Source organism: Buteo buteo, chromosome 21 (assembly GCF_964188355.1).
Source record: "Buteo buteo chromosome 21, bButBut1.hap1.1, whole genome shotgun sequence".
NCBI classification, from domain to species: domain Eukaryota; kingdom Metazoa; phylum Chordata; class Aves; order Accipitriformes; family Accipitridae; genus Buteo; species Buteo buteo.
This window is the reverse complement of record NC_134191.1, coordinates 11,258,669-11,284,146: the sequence shown is the minus strand read 5'-3', so window position 1 is coordinate 11,284,146 and position 25,478 is coordinate 11,258,669. Positions and strand designations below refer to the sequence as shown.

The 25,478-nt window shown below is 45.1% G+C and overlaps 1 protein-coding gene across 10 annotated transcripts in view; it reads left to right on the top strand.

The window, feature by feature from the left end:
• Positions 1–24,408, top strand: part of SETD5 (SET domain containing 5) — a 71,712-nt gene extending 47,304 nt beyond the window's left edge. For all 10 annotated transcript variants that reach the window (XM_075053050.1, XM_075053049.1, XM_075053047.1 and 7 more), the window contains 9 exons: positions 654–896; positions 4,497–4,626; positions 5,854–6,107; positions 8,693–8,749; positions 10,911–11,378; positions 12,824–13,110; positions 16,737–16,870; positions 20,704–20,783; positions 20,975–24,408. In XM_075053050.1, the coding sequence (XP_074909151.1) occupies positions 654–896; positions 4,497–4,626; positions 5,854–6,107; positions 8,693–8,749; positions 10,911–11,378; positions 12,824–13,110; positions 16,737–16,870; positions 20,704–20,783; positions 20,975–21,574 (2,253 nt within the window). In that variant the 3' untranslated portion in view covers positions 21,575–24,408. The remainder of the gene's footprint in view (positions 1–653; positions 897–4,496; positions 4,627–5,853; positions 6,108–8,692; positions 8,750–10,910; positions 11,379–12,823; positions 13,111–16,736; positions 16,871–20,703; positions 20,784–20,974) is intronic.
• Positions 24,409–25,478: the final 1,070 nt, after the last annotated feature.

Genomic DNA, 25,478 nt, shown 5'->3' with positions numbered 1-25,478 from the left:
TAACCAGGGTGTTGCATCTTGTGAAGGATGGTAAAACAAAGATTCTTTTGTGTATACCAGCAAGAGAACAAAGAGAGAAAAATGGAGCCATTATGGACTAAAGATTAGTTGAAATTTAAAAATAAATTTAGAATGGCATAAAAATGTTTGGTGTGGGAATCAGTGGCAGTATCTTTTTGAGATGGGATGGGATGTCAGGCTGGGGTATATTTGTTTAGGACAAAGGTAAAGAGGTTAGCTTTCATCTTAGAATTGAAGACCAAGAGGGAATGTGACTGTGGACTACAATGCACAGGCTGGGAGGAACTTGGAAAGGAAAGGACAAAAAATAGCAGAACCTAGTAGGCAGCTGCCACACACTGGGCATAAATTAGCCATTAATACATTTAGGCTTACAGCTAGAAACTAGTTTTGAACAAGGTGATCAAGTTTTGGGAGAACCTTCTGTAAAGCTGGATTACCTGTTGTGCCTCTAACAGATGAGAATTGGGTTTGATGCAGGAAGTCCTGGCTGTCTTCCTTCTTGTTAAGGAGGAAGGGAGGTTTTAGCATGCGGACTGATCTGAGCATTGCTTCCCCATACGCCTTTGTGCCATGTTACCTTTCCTCTTCACCTGTGCTAGTTGCACTGACGTGTGTGTTTTCTCCTTCAGTATCTTGTTACAGAATGGCTGAATGACAAGGCAGAAAAGCAGGAGTGCCCTATTGAATGCCCTCTGCGCATTACTACAGACCCAACAGTTTTGGCAACTACCTTAAATATGTTGCCAGGTCTCATCCACTCTCCGCTGATTTGTACCACACCTAAACACTACATTCGTTTTGGTTCACCTTTCAATCCTGAGAGACGTCGAAGGCCCTTTCTGTTGGATGGAATTTACAGTTCCTGTAAAAAGGTATGTTTGCTCATGTGTTACTTTCAGGGGCTATATACTGATCAAACTCTTACTGGCACCCTTGCAAAGTTGTTGTGTCCTCTTTGAGCCTATTTCCATGTATTCCTGCTGAGCTGGTCTTGCCTGATGTGTCGATGCAGTCTCCAGACTTTGACTGCTGACCTTCTCCTAGCTGGGGTTCAGTCTTCATACTTAACCTTTTACCATGGTAGAACTGTTCTGTGACTCTCCTCTTAGAAACATGTACTTTCAAATCTGCAGTGGCTGTTTATTATCCAGCATATGCGATTCAAGGAGTTTTAATTGTTGCATATGTTACTACTTTCACAGTCAGAGGCTGGTTGGCATTGTGGGGATAGGACAGTGTTGCAAAAGACCTGAAGAATACAGTACCTCAGTCAAGATCCATTGTCCTTGGAGAGCCTTTGTTGTTTAGCAAAGCTTTGAGTTTGCCTGTTCACAAGAGCAAGCGCACAGCTCTTTGTTTGGGATCATAGACTGTCTATCTACAACAGATACTTGTGGCTGTGTAGGAAGCCTGAACTGAGCGAAGCTGAGGACTTCATTCCTCCAGTGATGGTATGTGGCCAGTAAGTGCCTAGCATTTAGCCATCCACAGGGAAACAGTAGTTCAGGTTAGTTTGCTCAGTCAGATTTTTATCAGAATCCATCTTGCCTATCACCTGTCAGCTTTGCTCAGGGGCTCTTCCAGTTCCTGTGTGATTACCTGAGAACAATTTTATGGAAATCCTTTCTGCTCTTCCAGTCTTGGTAGCTTTCGAAGTCAGGTACCATGTCCTGGTTTCTTTGCCTTCCTTTGAGGGAGTTTTTCCAGAGAGAAGCTTTGGACTTTTCTGTTTCCACCTTCAGCCAATTTGTTGTCATGCCCTAACAGGCACCTACAAAAAGAAGCTAAGGGTCTCTTTTGGGTATTTTCTTCATAGGTAAAGCTCTTGATGAGTTGTATGTACTCGTAGGAACAAAACCATGTTTGTTTCCTTGTGCCTGGGCAACCTCCCCATGCATCATTAAGCTGAGAATTGCAAGGTTCAAGCTGCTTTTTTGAACCTTAACAGTGTCTTTGAGCCTCAGGGAAAAGAGAAGCACCCAGAGCAAAACTGGCAGAGTTATTCCAAGTTCCCTGCTCAGTGCATTTGCTGTACAACTAGCCAGCAACCTCACAATTCAGTGAAAACTGTTGTCATGCAACAAGTCTTCCAATCTCTTGCTACGTTTGGCTGTTTTCTAGTCATATGATAATACTTACAGCTGGAGAGGGAATGGACTAGTCTCACTATGGATGACTTCCATTTAGTCCACATCTTCCCTGAAGCTGAGTGCCCAAAACTGGATGTTGTGTTGCAGCTGGGGCATTTTCAAAGCAGAACGTTGCTCTGTGTTCTGTAGCCTATACCCATTTTGTGCATCCCACTATGACGACTGAGTTTTCTTTGACATGTTGGTTTAGATTTGTGTTCAGTTCATGATTTACTATGTTTGTTAGAACAACCCATTAGTTTTTGAGCTTGTAATTTTAGAAATTATTGTTTCTGGCTTTATGTGGTACTTTGTTCTAGCCTATGCTAAGCTGCATCCTGGTTTTCCACATCCATTTCCCAGTTTAGTAGGAAATCTTGAATACTGTCTTCTAGCATGTTCTTGTTTCTCCCAGGCTGGCATCATCTGAAAACTTAAGTACACTACCTGTTCTATTATCTAAATAATTAATAAAATACTGAAAGTTTCTGTGTCCCGAACAGATGTTGCAGAAAGTAATTCATTAGATTTCTACTTTTTGAAAGTAAATAACCAATAACTGTTGTAGTAAGGGGTTTCATCCATTTTGCAGGAGTTCCCCAGATTTTTCATGGAAAACACTTGGTAGCATTAGGTGTTTTTATCACTAACAGTCTGGAGATGTAGAAAAAGTCTACTTCTCATGTTCAGGAACATTTAGAATACTCTCACAGGGAAGACCTCCTTTTCAGCCAGCTGAGGTCTAGAAATGGTCCAGAACTTGAAGACATTGCTCTCAAGAGCTGATCTTTCTGTCTTGTGTGCTTCTGACTACTCAGTCAGAAGGCTGATTTATAAAGGCTGTTGAAATAGATCACATATTTTCTTGGATTGTCAGCAGGCCTCTTCCTTAAACTACTGAGGACTGTGCCAAAAAAACTCAGCTGATGATCTCAGTTTGCGTCCAAAGCATGCCAATGTCTGAACCTCGCAAGGAAACTGAACTGTATAACCTGCTCACGTTAATCACACATTGTACAGTGACTTGGCTGTCAGATCAGATGCTGCATTTGAGGTAGCAGTGCTCCAGACTGGCTGGCACTTCTCACTTTTCCTGGTGGCCACAGTGGAATCCATTGAGTTATTTGAACAGAGAAGAAGTGTCTGCTGTACAGTAGTGAAGGCCATCAAAATAGATCCTGCCACCTGCTCTTCATCCTCGTATTGAAGTTTTCACTTTGAGGATTGTGGCCACTGAGTTACTGATGCACTTTCGTGATAGCTTTGAGGAATCATAAGACACGTACATGTATCTCTAATAGGATACCTATTGCTGGCATGCAGATGAACTGTGGATTACTGAAAGGTAAACTTACAATTTTAAACCTCTCTGGGAGAAGCAAAGGCTGGTAAAGCAAGTCCCTTGGGTAAACTACACAAATGCAAGTTACTGTTTGCTTTTTTTCAGCAGTTTGCTGTCATTTTACTGAATCACCTGGGTGTTTTTCCTTATATTGTGGCAGTTATTTTTTATAGTAAAGTAAGCAAAGGTTTCCTGCCTGCCACCAGGAGTCAGTTTGTATCAAGATAAAGGGCTAGCACACCCACTGCAGCAGCTGATTTGCTGAGACTTCAATTCATGTTCACTTGCATGAGATGTGAAACATTCTTTATTGTCCGTATTCAGAAGACCACTGTGACTTTTATCTCTTCTATTAGTAGCTGAAGAAAAGATTTGCCTTTATTATTCTCTTCTGGGTTTAGCCCCCTTGAAAACTGCTGCTTGCATTTTATCAGATTTTTTTGCTCTTTGTTTCTGGCAGCAAGCACAGTCCTAGAAGAATTGTTATGTGATTAAACTCAGCCATTTCTCTGCTGGAATTGTTAGAGCAGTATCTGTGTTAAGCTGTAATATGCCTTAGTGGAGCAGGGGGACAGTATGTTTGTGCTCATGGGCAGGAAACAGCTTTTTTGCAAAAACCAGGGGTTTAAGATAGTATCATATTTATCTCCCTTTTCTTTTAATTAAGATTGCTTTTAATAGTTTTTAGCTGCCAGAGTTTTGCATTTTATCTATTTATAATTTGCTCTTTACTTATCTTTGTGTTATTGCTGAAGACTGCTGATCCCCAGAATACATCTCATCAAGAGCACATAGTCAGCCCCATCACAGTAGGTGGTAGACTCAGTGCTAACAGCTGTGTTCTAACGGGTTCCTGTCTGAGCGCATGCGAAGGAGGTAATATCAGTGTTCTGAGCAGTCTGCCCTGCTGCACAGAAGTGTAGGAGTTTGAGTGCATCCTGCAAGATTACATAGAAAGTACCGGAGGGGTTGCACGTTTATGTAGTCTCGTTCTGTTTCAGCGCTGGATCAAACAAGCCCTGGAAGAGGGGATGACTCAGACCTCACCAGCTCCGCAAGAGAACAGAACCCAGTGTCTATACCAAAGTAACGAGAACAGCAGTTCTTCCAGCATCTGCAAAGATGACACAGGTAAGTGCTCAGCACCATCAGGGCAGCGTGGGCGCTTGAGTGAAACTGGGAAACTGCTGAATAACAAGGGCAGCTGTACAGGATGACGTTTTAATGTGTACTGCTGCTTGATGGCACAGCTTTATGGCAGGTGGGAATGTTACTTTGCCATTCATTCAAATTTCTGCAGACCCATTCTAGCTTGAGAATGTGTAAAGTTTCTCAGTATTTTCCTGTGAAAAGATCATCACTTTATCTTGCATCATCAACCTTAGTGCTGTGTGATCATTTGTCCAATGGAGGGTGGAGGGGAAGGGTACAATATCATCTTTTTTCAGCAGGATGCTGTTAGGTGGACAACTAAATATCTACTGACTATAGGAAGATATAGCAAAGTCTCACAGGCATGTATGTAATAAGCGAAGGATTAAGTAAGTCTTAAAGATGGAGAAGCTAAAATCTATGAGTAAAGAAGCAGAATTGTTAAATATTGTGTCTGAATCTTTCTACAGAGAAAGAGGGTGAAGATCTGCCCAGTCAGGGATCAGTTTTCCAAGGATGACAGAGGGGAAGCTAGACAACACACAGATAATACAGGACTGATTATTGAAAAGTTAGATGAATAGGAAATTAACAGAATGCCAAAACCGATAAATGCACATCTCTAAGCAAGACCTGAAGAAACAAACAACTGAACTGCAGAATTTATTGAATACTTTTTTTTTCTTTTTTAAAACTGAGCATCAAAAAAGATACTATTTTGAAAAGGGGTAGGCCTGAGGGAAAGGCATTAATCCTTTGTGGGAGCGAAATGTGTTTGGGCTGTATTGATGTAGCCTATAGGGAACTATGAGGTTCAGGTAATGATAACTGAGCTGCTTGTGGTTTGTTCATAGCACAGTGACAATGACATGTCCTCTGACCCCTCTCCTCCACTCCCCTCTCCTCTTTTTATGCCTTCCTGTCTTCCCTGGCTCCTTTTTGTGCTTACTTCTAGTTGAAATATTTCCTTTCCTTGTTCACTGTATGTTCCTGATTATGTGTTGTTCTGTTATCAGTATCTAGACATGCCTCAAGAGTGATGTAAAAGTACTTCAGAGGTACTTCATTTTTAGGAATCTTTCATAGTTACGTTGGAGACTTTTGGGCTCCATTTGGGCTGGGAGTAGGAGGAAGGAGACAGCATGTCATTTGCACATGGTTAAGGTTAATGGTTCAGCCCTGTCCTCAGCTCAGTTTGTTTTTTAGACTTGCTGAGTCCCCTGAAGAAATGGAAGTCTCGCTACTTGATGGAGCAGAATGTTAAGAAGTTGCTGAGGCCGCTGTCTCCCATCACTCCTCCACCTCCCCTCCCTTTGGTTCCTGGCTCAGTGAGCCCACAGCTGGCTACACCCTGCTCATCACTGCCAGGAGAGGAGGAGAGTCGCAATGGTTATGGCATGATGTTCTCACCAATTCCTTCTCTGGCTGCTAGTCGCTGCAATACTCCACTACAGTTTGAGGTAAATCTGATTGGGGACTGGGAGTGCTAAAAAGAGAGGAACTGGAATGTTTGCAGTAGAGGTAGCACTAGGGACACCTTTCTTTTTGAGTATGTGGCTATATTCCTGAGCAGCATCATAGTGTCAGACTCAAGAGCACTGCTATCTTTCTTCTCTACCCCGCTTCTGGCCAAATCTCCTGCTCTATTAAATGTCAAACCTTGCTGCAGCACACCTTCCCCTCACTTCATAGCTATCAGTAACATTAGTCTTAATTCTTTTCTCCATTTCTCCACAGTAGCTCCCAAATTTTGCAGGCTTTTCAGTGTTCTTTAGTCATCTTCACCACTTCAGATCTCAGCCAATGTGGCTTTCAATCCCTCCTTCTTCCAAAGAGTGCAACAGTGCTCCACTTCTCAAAGGCTGTCTGACATCCTCAGCTTCTCTTTCCCTAAACAGCTTTCAGTAACCCCATGTATGGTAGAAATACTGTACATCAGCTTCCACTATATCCTTTGATTTTCCTTTCCCTTGACTGGGTAGAAGGAAAATACCTGGTACCTTTGATTTCTTGAAGTTTCCTTTTGCAAAAATTTGCAGAAGTGCTGAGCGGTCTGTGTCTGTGTAGGTGGTTTCCCTTGCTTTCAACTCTGTGTGAGAGTTATCAGCATCCATCCAGCTAGGATCTTCCACTTTGTATTGCTGCTCTGTGCCTGTAAATAGGGGTCATGCTGTTTGCAGTTTTAGTTTTATTTTCTAGTATTGTGTATTTTCATTTTTTAAAAATTGGAATCTTCGGGCCAGCTGCTCACACTCTGCCAGTTAAAACCATTAAAAAAAATACTTTGTGCAGTGACAGACTGCTCTGTACTAGGGACTGTTTTGCAGGAATCTGTCATCTGCTTTGCAACAGCGCAAACAGTCCTTTGTGGTATTTTTAGCTTAGTGTACTTTGATTATTTTCTTTGAGAGCCCTTTCTTGTAAGCTGTCTGAGAGGCAGATCTGTAGAGGTTAGCAGGGAAGATTGCAGAACATTGAGGAGAGACATGAAAGACTGTTTAAAGCACAGAGCTTGATTGGAAACAATCCTTACCTTTGCTGTGGTTGAGATGGCAGATCAGGGCAGTGTTGCCATGGACCTCCACAGTCTAGTCACTAATTTCCTGTCCCACCTTAGTGTTAGTTATTTCTGTTGCCATGTGTAAGACATGGGAAGCCTGGATTTCACTGGGCATCTATACCTTACTTACCCCTTTTACCTTTTTTCCCCTTGAAAAGAGTCTAACAGCACGATAGACCATAGGCTTCTTTTCAAACTTTTGTATTTCTCTTAATGCAGCTCATTCATAATATTGCTATTTTAATGTCGTGACTGTTTCATTTAGTTACCATCAATTCTAACTTGAGTGAGTACATCTCCCCATGTATAAAGCTTTATACTTCAGTCCTATGGCACTCTGGGAAGACAACAGCAGAAAGGTTCTTCCAGAAGTTCACAAGCTTCCTCAAGCGAGCAGAAGATGTTGCTTGACATTCTGGCTTGCTGGGGAATACATCTTTGAAAGCTGTGGCTTTTAAGAAAATTCCTTCATGATTAATTTCCTAGCTGCTCTGTGAAGAGCTTGTATCATAAGCTGAAGGTCTGGTTGGCTGGGTTTTTACAGACTGAGTTTTTTCAGACTCAGTTTTGGGACTTTTTATATTGGAAACAACTTGGAGGATGCTTAGCCTCTCCCATATTCATAGGAGTGACTAGAAGTGTGATGACATGCATCTACTTTTTCTGTGGAGTTTGTCAGAACCTTTTTTATCGAAGAAGTTTCTGAGATTCCTCAGTTTTCTGAGTGTTTCTGCTTTGCAGAGGGCAGTGACTCCTGCCATATTTCTCTGATGACAGTGTACCTCTGGGAAACCTTCTTCCTTTCTGATTCTATTTTAGGCCTGCTCAGTAGCATGGAGAGGAGAGTGCTTGGGAAGGAGGCCTTAACCACACCATCACATGCATACACTGCCTTCCACTGATAGGTGCTCAGATGATACATTTCATAAAGCTGTCCTCCTGAATTCTGAAGCTGAATTCATACCTGTTCTCTTAACTTTAGCTGGAAAGGTTGCCCACAGTGGATTGAAGGAGACATTTTTGTTTTCTAGTATAATGTCCGTGAAAGTTCACTATAGTGTATGGGGGATCTTAGTTTACCTTTTGGGCAAAAACAGGCTTTCCATCTCTCCCATGTTCTTGGACTAAATGCCATAAATGGCTTTCTTTATATTTTTGTGGTGCAAAAATCTATCTGACGGTATCAGAAATGCAAAGAATAAGATGCTGCTATTCTTAACATTTATGTGCTCTGGTTTAGGTACTAGGTTATAGCATGAAACACAGTAACCCAGTCCTGTCTGTGTCCTTCCTGTCTGTCCTGTCTGTCCTTCTGTTTAGAAACGCTTAATGGACAGACTTGCCATCCAGGCTGGGGCCAGTTCCTGGGATAGTCTTTGTTTAGAATAGCCATTGCTAACCTCTGTGTTTGTTTTTTTAATTGATTTTATTTTGTTTCTTGACTTTTTAAGTAGATTAATAACATGATGCTTTTCCCTCCTCTAGAACGTATCCTCCCCTGAGAGTTCCCCTGCGCATAGGCCTGAGTCCATGTCACCTGAGGTAGTTATCATACAGTCTCAATTGCATTTGAGGCTGGAAGTGTGTGTGCTTGTGTGTGCATTTGAGGCCATGGTGGGAGGGGAGGGATGAGAAGTGCGGAGGCAAGTGGGAAAAAGGGTGGAGCATTAGTCACAATAAGGCTGAGGAGAGTTTTCAGGGTTGTCACAAGAGAGCAAACAACTTTAAGACTGAAATTTATTGTTCAGTTGTTGACACTGGTGGGAAACGGGCAGTGTGAAGACTTGGTATGTCTCAGCTACTGAGGTGAAGGCAAGAGGTCTGGGGACCCTGGAAATACCATCAGCAACTTCAGCCCCAGCCCAGCAGATAAGTGGTGTGTGATATTTACTCAGTAGCAGCAAAGTGACTACTGGGGAAGAAAAGGGAAAGCATTCACTACTAGTTTTGACTTACAAGGACACAGTGGTGCACCTGACCTGCTCTCTTCAGTCTTGATTTATCACCTGTTCACTTGCAGACTTAAAATCATAGAATCATAGAATGGTTTAGGTTGGAAAAGACCTTTAAGATCAAGTCCAACCATCAACCCAACACCACCATGCCTGCTAAACCATGTCCTGAAGTGCCACATCTATGCATTTTTTTAACACCTCCAGGGATGGTGACTCCACCACTTCCCTGGGCAGTCTGTTCCAATGCCTGACAACCCTTTCAGTAAAGAATTTTTTTCTAATATCCAGTCTAAACCTCCCCTAGCACAACTTGAGGCCATTTCCTCTCGTCCTGTCACTTGTTACTTGGGAGAAGAGACTGACCCCCACCTTGCTACAACCTCCTTTCAGGCAGTTGTAGAGAGCGATAAGGTCTCCTTTTCCCCAGACTAAACAACCCCAGTTCCTCAGCCGCTCCTCATAAGACTTGTGCTCCAGGCCCCTCACCAACTCGGTTGCCCTTCTCTGGACACACTCCAGCACCTCCATGTCTTTCCTGTAGCAAGGGGCCCAAAACTGAACACAGTACTCAAGGTGTGGTCTCAACAGTGCTGAGTACAGGGGAACAATCACCTCCCTGCTCCTGCCGGCCACACTATTTCTGATACAGGCCAGGATGCCGTTGGCCACCTTGGGCACACTGCTGGTTCATATTCAGCCAGCTGTCAGCCAGCACCCCCAGATGTCGAGGAGATGACAGAAAGTAGTATTTTGTTTACCTACTGGCCTGTTGTAAAATATAAGGTGAAGTACCTTGCTCAGAGACTGTTTCATAGTAGAAAATACGCACTCATCTCCAATGTGGCAGATTACTTGGAGCTGTAATACAGCAGAGGAAACATTCTCAGCAGCAGCAGTAGGGCAGAGCTGGTGCCTGGTGGTGCTGTGTTTTTCCCTAAGCACTGTAGTCCTGCAAAGAGGATGAAATCTTGTCAGTTATGCTCATTGTCTGAGATCCTGACATTAACATGGTGAAGGAGATGATTATGCCGTTGCCCTGGAAGCTTTTTGGCACTTCAAGTAGATAAATGGGTATACCATTGTGTCAGTGCCTAGTGCTCCAGAAACTGTGACAGCACAAAGATGATGCCATTATGGTTTTGTTAGAGAATGTAAAATGTAGAAATGCTGTATAAATTAAAGGAATGTAGTATTGTTAGAGATTTCCAAAGCTCACAATAAGTGAAAACAAATGGCTAGGAGGTCTTGGGCATTTTATTGTTAGGAAGTTAGTAGTGGCTGACTTGGGACAGTCGAGAACTTGGCTAATAAAACATTAAATGGACAGCATATCTTTTCTATCTAAATGGACAGCAGATCTTTTCTGTTCTTTCCCCGTAATGAACCTAGCTAGTACTATGTGTTAACATCAACTTTGGGACATAGAGGCAATTGAAAATGCTTGGTTTTCTTCCTTGACTGTGTGGGGATAGTGCTGAGCCTTATCCTCTTCCTGCAGCAGGACTGCTAAAGGGGAAAGGGCATCTTGTACTGGACAGCTAAACTGATTATTATTTAGTCTTGGTCATTCCCCTGTAGAATGAACAAAACAGTGCAGGAAAGGACCAAAAGGGTAATGAGAAAGGAACTGGAAAGCAGTAAGCTAGCATTGTACAGAGTACTTTCTGACTCAAGTTTCTCTCCCTACCCTTGCCTGACTGTTTCCCTAACTTCCCACTCCCCTCCTATATCCTTCTCGGATTTTCCAGCTCTGCCTTCGATCCGACCTGGATTTGAAGGGTGGGTACCTGGATTCCAGTGCAAACACCTGCCCAGAACGGCCATCGCTGCTCAGCTTTGGATCCTCTGATCTGGCTCCACAACCCTCCATAAACTCTACTTCAGAGATGAACTTCCCAGGGAAAAGTGGGGAAGCACAGATGCTGCTACGAAGCTCTGATCAGGCTTTTCGGACAGAGTTTAATTTAATGTATGCCTTCTCCCCATTGAACGCTATGCCACGTGTAGATGGGTTGTTGCGGGGATCTGCTCCTTTGGGAGAGAGGAAGCCAATGAATTCGGAAGCAGGATGCTGCAGCTCTCCTGCTGAAGGATATTTCAGCAGACAAGAGTCAGGGCTGCTTAAAGAGACAGTGCATGGATCCATGTCTCCCTGCAGCGAGAGGGCTTGTGAAGGCGTCAGATCTGCTCCCCAGAATCCACCACAAAGGAAGAAGGCAAGTATTCTTGTAAAAGAAATTCTTAGATTGCAGGAACCTGAGTGGGAACAGTAAGCACCATGGGTAAGACTTAACAGGGAGAACAAAGAAGGCAGAATACAACTAAAATACAGTCTGGGCAAGTAATCCAGGCATACAGTGCCTGGATGAGAACAGTCTAAAAGTTGTTAAAATAGAGTGAGCTACCCTTTAGGCAAGATTTTGATGTGAGAGGTGGAAGAAAAAAGACCATGATGAAAATACCCCTTCTGGGAGCACAGAAAGGAAAGCATGATACTAGCAGCTTTCATAAACAGTTGTTAAACTGAGACAAGACCTAGAGCAATAACACAATGCAGCCGTACTAGTTGGTGGAAGTGTTATTTATCAGGATGAAAGGGTTCCTTATTAGGAAAGAAGGTCTGATGTTTCAAAAGAAAACATAGGCTGTTTATTAGAACATATTAGAACGTTTCCATCAATACGGAAACAGAGTAACATTGCAAGAAAAGTAGATGAAGGTTGTTACTTAAATTTTAGCTTTTTGAAATGAAAAAACACAGAAATACTGCTTAAAGAAAGCAAATGTGTACTGGTTTCTAATAGCATACCAGTGACCCTCATGGGACTAAACCTGAGTGAAAGTGACAAGTCAGGCATTGCTATGTTAAAACTGGGTACCCATGGGACAAATAAACATGTGTTGGTGTAAATGTATATTGGTGCCTTTTCTTGTGCTTGGATTTTTATTTTTATTTATTTATTTATTTTTATTTTTATTGCAAGCATGGTAACTCAGGTCATTTGTATAAGTGTCCAGCTGGATGGAATATCTTATTTCCATTCCATTTCTAGAAGGTTTTGATTTTTTTTTTCCCCTTTGGTTTTCTTTTAAAGTTACACTTATCTTAAAACCTTTGTATATTGAGTTACTTTTGGAAATATCCTGTTCAATATTTTATCATCGTAAAGCCTTCTATATAGGCATTGAGTCATAGTTGATTAAATTCTTCAGCAGAGCTGCCTTCTGTGAGTCCTTTATGGCTCTGTGCCTCATAATAACTCTAAGGGGAAAGCACACTGAAAGGTAAGTGCTCAGCTGGAAATTTTTGTGCATTTTTGGTTCTGCTGTCCCTGTGTTACAAGACTACATTATCTGGGACCTTTTGGTCTGTGTCTTTGACAAATCTGAGACTGTTTTGCACAAAATACATTCTACCTTTGCCAAAAGTAGTTTGTTCAGGTGGTAGTGCTGGAAGTTTTCAATACCACCATAGCAGGAACCTGCTTTAAGCAGGTTAAAATTCTGCAGTTTTGGGAAGATTTTATAATGCCAGTATACCTTTTAAACTTTTATCTGCAACCCCAGAGAAATAGATTTTTAAAATGGTGTGTGGGTGTGTTCCTCCCCCTATCCTAGTCCATTGCGTTCCCTGACTCATGGCTGTATTTTTCTCTCCCAGGTATCTCTACTAGAATACCGCAAGCGGAAACAAGAAGCCAAGGAGGGAGGCGATTCAATGCGATGTACAGGGACTCCTACCCGACAGGGCAGCAGCAGTTCTGTGACTGACACAGATGGCAACAGCCTGCCGGGTTCCGTAGTACGAACCCCGTCCTCCCCACAAAGTGGCTTCTCCCCTTCTCATCCCTCCCTGCCTCATGTAGAGGACATCAGCCCACCAGACTCGAGGGGGGCTAGTTCCTCAACATCACTCAGCAAATCCCAGGAGAACATCAGCAGTAGGTGGTGAGTGTTATCCTTCCAAGCAAGCCTGAGATTGCTCCACAGAGAAGGATCATACTCTCTAGGAGGCATTTCCATAACAATATGTGCAGTTGGATGGATTCAGTCGGGTCTCTTGGCATTGTTCTCTTTTGTAATTGCTAAACAGCCATGAAGGATACCAGCAGCCTTCTCAGCCTGCCCTTTAGTTCTTGGTTTAGATATCAAAAATCTGTCTTGAAAGATATGAAGTTAAACAGTTGTCTCTCTCTTCCACCAGTTTACTTTTAAGGTCTCAGGTCTGAAGGTCTTGCTCTTGCGATGAAAATTTAATCCAGGTCTTTTCTTGCTGAACCTCCACTCTTTTTGGACACGAGTCATACTAAGTCAACTCCTATTCAGAAGGAAAGCTAACAGAGCCCTCTGCAACTTTGCATTTGAGAAGCAGGGACAGTGAAACAACTCCAGCTTTCCTAATGTCTTGCACACACAGCTTGAAGAGCAGTTACCAGATTGCAGTCGGTGGCTTGCCAAAGGCATGGAAAAACCACCTTTATCATGTTACTATAAGAAGGTTTGTTAAGGAGATAGGCTGGTCTTCAAAAACTTTTGAACCTGATAGTAATGTCTGGTTGTCATGGTTTAACCCCAGCCAGGAACTAAGCACCATGCAGCTGCTCATTCACTCCCCACCCCACCAGTGGGATGGGGGAGAAAATCAGGAAAAGTAAAAACTCATGGGTTGAGATAAGAACGGTTTAATAGAACAGAAAAGAAGAAACTAATGATGATAATGATAACGCTAATAAAATTACAATAGTAATAATAAAAGGATTGGAATATACAAATGATGCACAATGCAATTGCTCACCACCCGCCAATTGATGCCCAGTTAGTCCCTGAGCGGCGATCCCCCCTGCCCCCACTCCCCCCAGTTTATATACTGGGCATGACGTCACATGGTATGGAATACCTCACTGGCCAGTTTGGGTCAGCTGTCCTGGCTGTGTCCCCTCCCAACTTCTTGTGCCCCTCCAGCCTTCTTGCTGGCAGGGCATCAGAAGCTGAAAAATCCTTGACTTCAGACTAAATATTACTTAACACACTGATGTTTTCAGTTGTTGCTATCAACATTCTTCTCATACCTAACTCAAAAACATAGCATTATACCAGCTACTAGGAAGACAATTAACTCTATCCCAACTGAAACCAGGACACTGGTCCAAAAAATTAAGTACTGCAGCACTGAAATGCAGAGTATTGCATTATAGAGTCGATGCAGTGATGTTTAAGATGTTCTGCTGATTGGAGCTGTGTAGTACGCTGGCTCTGCTGCTTTGTATTCAAGTTCTGTTCATGCACACCACAGGCAAAAAGGCATACCTTTCTCAATGCTGATTCTCCACATACATAGCTGTGTCACTGCTCGTGTAATGGCAGGGGGATGGTAAGGGAAGACATGCTAAGCAATGCTGAAGACAGTGAGCAGTATGAAGTCTATGTTGAAAGTGCTTGAGACACATTGTTTTGGGTGAATTTGCAGGAGTAATAAGATCAGTTTTCTTCACTTTTCCATCAGACTTCAAGCAGAGATCAATAGAAATCATTTGTCTTGTACCTCTTTGACAGTACTCTGTCTACCAGATGACCTTCTGCCAGATGTTGGGACTGGCCACAGCTGAGGCAGTCAGCTGATGATTAGTTTTATAATCATTACTTTATAATCAAATATTATTCTGTACAAGTGTTGATATCCCATGTCCTTCTTCACCTGTGCCACTTCCTTCTGCCTGTAAAAGGGTGAAAGAAAAACCTTAACCGAATAAAAAAAAAAATAATAATAGTTTGGGGTGAGGTGTCACTGTGGCAGCCTTGCTCTAGTACCATGTTTTATATTCTGTGAGCTTCATCTGCTGCTCCTCAGCAGGTGCTCTAGCTCCAGTTTCTCACATGGTTTCATGAGTAAGTATTGTATGGGAATAAAGATCGTATTGTTATGGGACACTGGATATAAAGTTGAAACCATGCTGATACATTTTGAAATGGGATTAAGCAGATTTGCTGCCTTTTAAATTTTTGTTCTTCTGTGTTTTAATGGGGAAGGCTAACAAATGTACAGTCACCTTCTACTTTTAAAAATTGTATTAGAAACTGCATGTTACTGAGTTAAAGTTGTGACCCAATTTCATCTTTAACTCTGAGTGCTTACATTTCAGATACATTTCCAGACATTCACAATAGTGTAATATTAGGGACAGAAGAAAATGGTGGGAACTAAAATTACGTGCCTTAATTTTTAGAGTTGTCCAGATTTTTGCTGAATTCTACAATAATTGCCAATAGCTTTCATTTAAAAAAAATTAAGTTTCTGTCTCTTTCAGTTGCCAAGATACAGCCATCACAATGTAAACAGATGTGCTGCTGCCCAGTAAACCCAGCCTTGCAGAAAACTGTCTCCAGCAAAACAATAGCAGCAACGAAGGTGTGAATTCACCCCCTCACCCCATTCACCTCCATGAGGTGTGAACTCTGGCCCCTTCTCCCTTCTGCTTCAGTGAGGGGTGAACTTCAATGTCTGGGCTATACATTTTTTTAAAAAAAAAGCTAACGTAAAGCACAGTTTTCAATATATCTTTAAAATGAAAAAAAAATGAAATACAGAAATCTGTTAATATGGTGTTAAGCTGCATGCTTACATGGTATGCAGTGCACTTAATATTATACTAAATATTTAAATTCAGGCATTTTTAAGGCGCATGTTCTTCAGTGTCTAGGGTAAAGGTATTGTGAATCCCTGGTCAAGGTGCTACTATCTTATAGGTTAAAACACGTGTTTCTGAAAAGATTTGGATGGTCCTGTGCATGGTAGATTGAATATTGACGCAAGGGTCTGGGGTTTGTCTGTGGCTCTGTTTTTCTTCTACAGATTGGCTTTAGGAAAGCCACTTCACCTCTTTTTCACCCTCAGACCAGACACTTGTAATATATAATGGAACAAGATCTAGCACCAATCTTGAGCGGAGAGTTTTCACATTACAAAATAAACAGGACAAAGTAGCATTAATGGGCAAAATAGCCAAGCTAGCTCTGCTCCAGGAATGTTGCATTATCTGACTGTACTGTCTTGACACTGTATTATCATAAAGGTATTGGGTTTGCTTCTTTTTAGTTTGAATAAAAGTATTTATGCAAAATAACTGCATCTAATCTTAAAACAATACCAGGATTTTCAAAATGCTGTTGAATCTCAAAACAATTTTTCTGGGAGAAGGTGTCCTGTAATCAGGTGATCTACTGAACAGGATGTTTATACCATGTTTTTGATAAGAGTAAAGACTTCGTTTTTCTGAGGGCAGTGCTATCATGGTAGCCAGTGACTGGCAGTCTAAAATCACACAGGAGGTTATTTACATTGCAAAAGGAGTTCAGAAGTTTATTCCTCATCTGCCTAGAGAGCTGGTGGTCTCTGATCCCTCCCTTCTGTGGTAGGGGTTTGCATTTGCACTAACGTAATACCAGTGAATTTAAGCAGAGACTTTAAAGACTGTCTTGTGATTATACCAAGGACCCCACAGCCCCCTTGTGCATTGGTCACATCGCTCTCAGCTGCATAATAGCAATCCTCAGCTGTTACTGGGTTTTTGTTGCAGGATGGTCCCAACATCAGTGGAGAGGCTTCGAGAGGGCCGAGGCATACTTGAGAAGGTGCTGCGTAGTGGTGCAAAGGTATCCCAGAGAAATGAATCCTCACCTACCTGTGACAGTGCTGTTGAGAGAGATGCAGGTAGGAAGATGAAACTTTTGAACTCTTGGTTGGTGGGAAATGATGGGCTCAGACAGCTTTGCAAACTTGTCTATGAAGTTAGTTGTACATTCATCTTTAACATTATCAATGCCTTATAAGACCCTTCTGCAAACCATACCTTATTGTTATTCAGATATTACTTGAGCCTATATCCCTCTTGTGTTAGACCTGGAAGACCTCCAGGTTTCTCCAGGGTTTGGATTCAAGCCTACCTGCATCTTGGCTCTGGCAGGTACAACTTCTTTGTCCTTGGACAGATGGGTTAAGCAGCGCTGCCTCAATTGCCCCTATGTTCTGGGGGTGAAAGTGCTATCGTTTAATAATTCTAGTTGGCTGAACATGTGGATTAAATGTATTATCACACTAAAATGCAGGTATAGGCTTTAGGCAGTGCTAAGAAATAATTCAGCTTCCAAGCCTTACTTTAGTTCTTTTTGAAATTACTTGATGTCCTGAATTATGATATTTGTCAGTTTTGTGAAATGCACCTTGTTACTGAGATGAATTCAGTTCTGTGTTGATGTTCCTTTCTTCTCTGAGTAAAGCGTTGTCCTCACCAAGTAGCATGCAGTGTCAGTATTTGTAACCTGAGCTGAAATTATACTCCTCTTTTATCCATCTGTGGTCTAAAGGTAAGATGTGACTTCCTGAGAGATGGACAGATCACTTATTTGTTGCTTAATTTCTCAGCTGTGAAATGGAGTTATTTTTCTTTTATTTATTTTGCAGTCTCTGTTGAACATGATTGTTTTTCCCTAACAGATAGTGCCATCAGAACCCTGGTTGCACTTGGGACTTAACAGTGATGGATCATCATATTTAAATAATTTAGTCTGTGTGTTGCCATCAGCCCCTACTTCCTCATAGCTGAGGACTGTTGTTAGAGACTCCTGGCTGGTATGATTAGAGCTTCCTGACGATCTGTAGTAGGGATCTGAATCTCTGGATGCCAGAGCCTATTCATGTGATATTTTAGACATGGAAAGACTAGAGCCTCTAACCTAGGCTATCACAGAGCACTCTTTGGGTGATTCAGCAGCAAGAGCAACTTTTGCCTTTGGGGTATCTCATTTCTGAGCATTTTAGGGCAAGTATGTATTTACTTCATTTCAAATCAGACTTTTTTCCCCATTTGCAGTAAGGTGTATTTGAGACCACTTTTTGAAAACTGGCCTCTCATCTGGGGTTTTCCTATTTTTTGTACACACAAGCACTCCTCTTATCAATGCTTTTTCTTCATCTAGTCTTGAGGGGGAATCTTCTACCCTACCAAAAATTTCATGGTTTTATGGAACCCCACTGGGAGTCTTTTTCCTGTCTTTCTCATGCCAGTGAAAGTGGCTTTCTTGGTGGTTATTTTTTAGAAAGGAAGGCAAAATCCAGGCTCTTGGAACAGGCCTTTTGCCAACTGTAAACTGTACAGCTCTGGCTCTTCAGTCTCACCCAAGAGTTAGGCTGGAGTTAAACTTCCATCTGCATCGTTCCATTCTTCTTTCTTGTTACATAAAACCCATCCCACACCAAGTTGTGAACGCTTAATGCTATAGCTGACAAAAGTCTTTTTGTCTCTTTCATCCTAGCACAGCAAAATATTTTTTTCTCTTTCTGCATACTCTGGCAATTTCTTTTGGTAGCTTGTTCAAATTCTTGTTTAGATTCTGTGAGCCACCTTCCCTCCCCCAGTTGCTGGTCTGCTTCTTAGTGAAACAAATGAGTGGCTGAGTCCCTGCCATTCCTGGTATCACCTGTAGGAGTTGTGAAGATAACATGTTTACTTGATGCTGTAACAGATAATAATATGAGGGAAACTAAAAACCCCAAACTCGAGATGGTTTGCTGATGGGGCATGTAGGAATGAAATGGAATTTGTGTGCATGCCACACTTCTGAGACCTGCAGCTGCTCTCAGTTAAAGCTGTCACTTCACATGTGCTTTAGGTTGATACAGGCCAGTACTGCCAAGAAAAGCAGTTCTTTATGTCCTTCCTTGTGCAGGTATTAAGAAATGGAAGAGGGAAATGTTGGCTTTATCTTTAAGTTTACATAAAGCAGATTCAGGAAAGTTACAGTTTATTTACCCTTTGTAATTTAGAATCTTTTGATAGTCTTTACCTTGTCAAGGTTTTTTGTCAACAGGCACTTCCAGTGAGTTGTGCAGCCCTCCTGGTGTGTCTGGCCTTTTAAGAAACAATTTCTTACAGAATTCTTTAGATTTCTTCTGCTTCTCACACTCAACTTCTGTTAATCTCAATGATCTCCTGGATTGAACAGTTAGTCTCTTCTATGCATGACTGCTTAACAAAACATGCCTCGAACTTACAAGTTTTGCCTTTCTGCAGTGCAGTACTCAGAATGTCACTTAGAGCAAACAGCTACTTGATGCATCAGATGTCATTTCAGAAAACAGAAGGTGGCACAGGACACGTGCTGGAAGCTTCACGCCCTGGTCTCTGTGCAGGTCCTGTGCCCTGGGAAGAAAGCTTCTGAGCCTTAATAGCAGACACAACACCTCTATCCAGATTCCTGTTTAGCTAAGCCAGCATCTGTGATGTAGCACAGAGAGGACAACCACAGCAAAGCCATGGCCACTGCTGACACTGGTGCTTGTGCCAGAGCATCTGGTGCAAAGCCAGACCTGTCTGGCAGAAGTATAGAGCAGACTAAGGCAGCGCGTCCTGTTTCATGACTGAGACACATCTGTCATAAATTTGATCCTAATACCAACACTGTTTCATCAAGGTGTTTCAAACGCTGCTGCTGAGAATCCCTGAGATGCTGCAGATAAACAGTTCTGTCTCATCAGACTGCAACATAACTGGTGTGAAATCTTCTAGTCCCAGTTTCACTCCCTCTTAAAGAAAGCATGATTGCCAGCTGAACCCCATGGTTACAGTAGTAGCAACTGAAAAACACACATGGCAAAGTGGCTGGGTCATTTGCAGTTAAGTACTTCTTGCCTACCCCAGTTCAGGTTCAGTTAATTGGTAAGACAAGAAGCTCACTCTCATCCTCTAAGTAAGATACAGGTGCTAGAAAGACTTGCTCTGTTGAGAAGCAGCTTACTTCTCTTGATCTCTCGCATAATTAAGGTGGATCAGTGTGTACTGTGCTGCTGGTACCCTTCAAATCTCAAAGTATTTTCATCATCTTGGCCTGTTTCAAAAATAGGCATTTCTGAGGTCTAAGAGTAACTCCATTTGGAGCAGCTCAATTGACTTGTAAAGTGCAATCCCCGAAATGGCAGCAGGGGTGCTGTCAGCCTTGGCAGCACAGGACCTCAGTCTTTGGCAGTGTCTGGATCTGCCTTTGAGGTAAAACCTGCAGCAGGATCCTGCTGACAACCATCTAAGAAGGGACAATTTTATCTCCCCAGCTGTAACTGTAGCCAGTGTGGATTCCTGTGACCAATGCTGAGTGGAGAATTGCTGAGTCCTTAGAAACTGTCTTCTGTCTCTCATATCCTTCTGAAGAGCCAAGGGAGCCCACGCTGCATCTGGGTGCTGTCACCAGATGTGGCCATTCAGATAGGCTGGTCCAAGGCAGGTGAGCTTTGTGCTAAACCAGAGAGCTGGTGTAAGGGAAGCAGCAGTTCCTAACGTGTATGGCTAGTTTATACATGTTAAGGTTTTCCCGTTGCCTTTTGCTAAGGTTCTTCAGCTTCTGAAATGCTGATGGCTGGAGAAGCCGCTCTTTTCTCAGCTGTAGCTGGATGTAGAACAAGACAGCTGGGGTGTGTGTGGGTGTCATTTGAGAGGGAGCTGCTGTGGCCTCAGCCCAGAGGGTGAGGTTTAACATCTTGCCTGTATGTTGCAGACACAGCAGGAGACGACACTTCAGAAGCCCACAAAGGACCAGGACCAGCAGTTTACAGTCCTTCTCGATACAGCTACCAGGTAAATTCTTTCATGTATTATCTGCCCATTCTGAAATAAAGCTTTTAATAGGATTAGGCGGGAAACTGGGTTTGGCTGCCAATTATTCCCAATCCTGCTACACTAAGCACCTTTGGCATGAGAAGGAGGTAGGAAATAGGGAAGTCAGTCTTACATGCCTTTTCTTTCCCCCCCTCCACCGACTTGTTCAGCTCCTGCAGTCTGACAGTCCCCAGGCAGAATCGCAGACCCTTCTCCAGCAGAGTTCCTCCCCCTACAGAGGACACCTTACTCCATCTCCTGGATACAGCTATCGAGCAGCAGCACAGAGGACAGGACATAGCCTTTCTCATGGTTCCTCGGAAACATCCTTCTCCTCCACCTCGTACTCCAGCCCTGCCCACTCGGTCTCCACAGACTCCTCTGCCCTGTTTGCAGGGAATTCGGGGTATTACAGCAGCCAGCAGCACTCTGGCAGTGGCAGTGGCAGCCTCCTGAAGAAGAGCTGCCCTGCTGCTGCCAGCCCAGCACAGCAGACAGCTGTGGACTCTCTTTCCTCTGAGTCGGGCTCCCAGCCCTGCACAGGTGCGTCGGGCTCCACCTCCGCTCCCCAAAGTGCTAGGTCACTACAGTCAGACTTGCGGACTATCAGTCTACCGAATTCTGGTCAGTCTGTTCTCTACCAGGGCTCCCGGGGGGCAGTGATTTCTAATGCACAACACTATCCACACCGTGGGGGAAGCAGTGTCCATCAGTACAGACTTCAGCAGCTTCAAGGTTCTGGAGTAAAGACTCAAACAGGACTTTCCTAGGGCTGCCTGGTCTCCAGGAGGACAAAACTGCCCATAGCTTCTTCCAGTCACCTCTGGAAGTGGCTCCTGGGCCAGTGTTGGGAGCTTGCACCTGATGCTGGGGTGCCAGGGGTCAGAGGCTGAGGTCTGAAACGCACGGGTGAGATTTGTGAGCAGTATTGGCCTCTGGCCTTGTAGGAGAACGCAGATTTCTCTGAGGCAGAGACTGTAGCAAAGCTGTTCCCTGACGCGTGGGTACATTGCAAAAAAAGAAAAACCACAAAAAACAAAAAAACAAACAAACAAAAAAAAAAAACAAGGAAAAAAAAAGCAAATGGTTCAAGTGCAATGACTGTGGTGCAGCCTCTGTCTCTTGTCCGTGCCCATGGCCATAGTCACTCATGCAGTACGGACATCTTTTTGAATACGAAAGCAGTTTAAAGAAAACATTGGGGGAAGTTGAACTCCAATCCCAAAGCTCTCTTTATAGGTCAGGTTCTCAGTGCGTTCTGGGGAGGGCTTTAATCTGTTACGATCATTCCAGTCACAAGCAGATGAGCGCACACGGCTGCCTTTGGGCCTGGGTCATGACTGCCGTGGTCGGAGCTTTTTCCAGGACAACAGAGTCTCCGCTAATGTGAACTAGCACAGGGAGGGGGTTGGAGTGTGTGTGCCTGACGCTGCAAAGGATCTGGGATGCACTGTCGCGTGCTGCTCTGACGGGGCGCGATCACCGCGTCCGTCGCAGGTCTGTGAACGGGAGCATTGCTGGGGCGGTGCTGCCACATGCCACCGTGCCCGGGGAGGGGGTCTCTGGCTGCCGGTGCGCAGACACGCTGGGGGGTGACCGGGGGGCCTAGGGACTAAAGTGACGCTGCGGCGTGCGGGGGGCTGCAGAGAGGCGGTGGTTAGGTGTTCAGTGGGGACCCCGGTCTGTGCCGAGCCAGAGGCTCTCAGTGCGGGATGTCTTGTCTTTGCAGCCGCTGTGTTGGCTGTTAAGAAAATTAACTCTATCCCAGCTGAAACCAGGACACGCCGTCACCCACCAAGTGTGGCAGCAGAGCCAGCCCAGACACAGTGCGCTGTCTGTTCAATTCCATACGATTGCCAGCTTCTTTCTCACTTGTTTACTGTAATATCGGGCGTGTTTTTATTTATCTAATTTTATATTCAGTTATAACCATAGTAGGTTAGCTAATATACGACAGGTGTCATCCCTGGTGCTGCAGTGGAACTTCTCCTTTCTCTTGGATAACATAATGCTGTGAGTCTGTCTCCCCTGTCTTTTCAGATGCACAGTCTTCTTCCTTTTTTTAGGACTGTTACAGGTTTCTCTAATTCACAATTGAAATCAGGTGTTTGTTCAACCTAGGGGAGACTTTTAAAATATTGAAACAAAGAGTAATTTTCTCACACTGTCTGGCTGTGAGCGTGTTGGGATGGAACTTGTCACCCCGCAGTTGGGTGTCTGTATACTGTATAAAATAGGTGTAAACTTCACTCGGCTTAGCCCTGGGGGTGCAGACCTCCCCTTTCGTGCTCTGAACAGCACGGGGCAGGCGGGCTCTGCCCTGCCGGGTGGCGGGAGGGGGCCGGGGGGGCTCTGCCTAGAGGCTCCGGCACCTTCGGGCGCAGCAGGGGGGCTGGAGGGAGGGACCCTGGAAAGCTCTTGGAAAGGTGGGGGCTGTAGCTTCTTACTCTAGTGGAGTTTTTACACCATGCTGTAACATTTGAACTTTCACAAGAGATGTAATAATTTTGATAATAAAAATACTTAACTTGAAAACCAGTATATTTGAAAGTTTCTTTGTTTCCGTACCACCTTGAGCGCTGGTGCCCAGGCTGTGGGGCAAAGGGGGGTGCACGTTGGGGTCTCTTCCCTGTCCCTGCAGGGTAAATGAAACCTTGCAGGAGCAGCCCTGCAGACCTCCCTTTTGTCAGCATTTCGGGTGAAGCCAGGGGCTGCTCTGGGAGCTACCATTCCTGAGGAAAGAGAAATTCCCCGAGCTTCCCGGCTGGGGTTGTGAGATTGTGGCTGCGCTGCTGCTCTTCTTGCTTAAGTTCATTTGGGGAGGAGATGGGGTGGAGGATGTCCCCTGCACTGCTGCACCTGCTTCAAAACCTGGTTTCTGGTGCGTGGGTGCCTGGGGTTTTTAGTTCTCATACTGCTTGTCTTTTCCTTAGGAAGCCCAAGATGGGCTGAGCCTGGAGTGGGGCCCGCCAGGTGTGCCTCCCAAGTGCCAATCCTCAAAGCTGGCACGTCTGAGGTGCCTGTTGTCTCCAGTGTTCGACTGCCCTCACCGTGAAAACGTTCACCCTGACGCCTTGTGGGATGGTGTCTGTTGTGGCTCGTCCTGTCCCCACGCATCCCCCAGAAGAGTCTGGCTGCGTCTCCCTACACCTTCCCCCAAAGCAGCTGCAGGCAGCAATGACCTCTTCCCCTTCCTTCCCAGACGCTGACCAAGCCCAACCCTCGGTCTCCGTGCCCTGTGCTTGCACCAGGCTCGCCTGGGCTGTGTGTCCTGTACCGAGAATGCCAGAGCTGGCCAAAGCTCTCCAGATGGCCAAGAGGTCCCCAGGCTGCCCTCGTGCTCGCACAGCCTGGAAAGCTGCCCCTGCTCCTCTACCAGAGCACGCTGTTGGACTGATGGGCCCTGTGAGTTCTTTTTCCATCAAGACGCAGGAATTTGCTGAATTTCAGGAGGCTTCTACCAGCCTGTGTCAGCCCGTGAGCTGCCCGTGGTGCACCGTGGCTCTGTAGGGACCCGTGGATGGGCAGAAGAGGAGGGTTGAAACGCCCCTAGGGTTAGACAGGAACCCCCACCCCACCTCCTGCCTTGCCACGGGGTGGGATAGACCTGTTCCCTGGGGACTGGCTCTGGCCAGACACCCCCCTCACGTGCCAGCCTGCCCGGACAGAGGCTCAGCCCCACGGGGTGCAGGGTGGGCTCCCCACCCTCCCTTCCCCACCACAGCTCTGATGCCCACCCAGACACTCTCCCCAGGCCATGTAGCTGTGCCGGGGCCAGTGCCCACGCCAGGTCCTTCGACCTCCTCGCAAACCATCTCATCTTTATCAGCCGTGCCTGGAGGAGCTCGTCCCAATCCTCCCCACACCACAGGGCTCCGAGCTCGTCTGGTTTGAATTATATTTTTCAATAAGGTTTTGTGAAACACCGTATCAAACTTTGTACTAAAATACAGATATATTACAGCTACTGTATTCCTTTCTCCACTGATTTTCTTCATTTGTTTTTCCAATTCAGCCGGCAACAGCACTCACAAGTTGGCGAGACCCAGGCGCTGCCGGGGCCGGGCGCGGGGGGTTCCTGCCGGCCCCGCTCCGGGGGAGGCGGCTGCCGGAGGGACGCGGGCACCACCGGGCTCATGGCTGGCAGAGGCCCTTGGCAGGAGCGCCAGCACCCACGCCGTCCCAAGTGACTTTGGCTCCCAGCTGGTGTTTCGGCACAGCTCCATCCCCCACCGCTGCCCCGCAGGGCCTCAGGGCACGACTTACCTGCTCCCGCCGGCCCTGGGCACCCTGGTTCACCGGGCTGGGTGAAGGTTCCAGCAGAGCCCTTCATTGCCATCCCCCAGCAGCCTCCATCTGCCCTGCCCCATTGGCAGCGGCTCCTCTGCCCCAGGGCTGCCCAGCCCGGGGCCACGGTCCCACTCTGCTCCCTGTGCCTGGCTCGGCCCCACTCCCACTGGGTCCAGCTCTGCCCCTGGGCTGTCGCTCCCCAGGGAGCTGGGGGCCCTGCAAACAGCCCCCGGCTACTCGCGCTGAGACGCGGCCAGTGCTGAGGACTTTATTGCATTGCAAGGGCTGTGGTGACCCGAGCCCCCCGCGGCCGGGACCTGGGGAAGCCCACACGTGCTGGTCTGGCCAGCAGAGCCGCAGCCGGGCTGCGGCCACCCGTGCCGG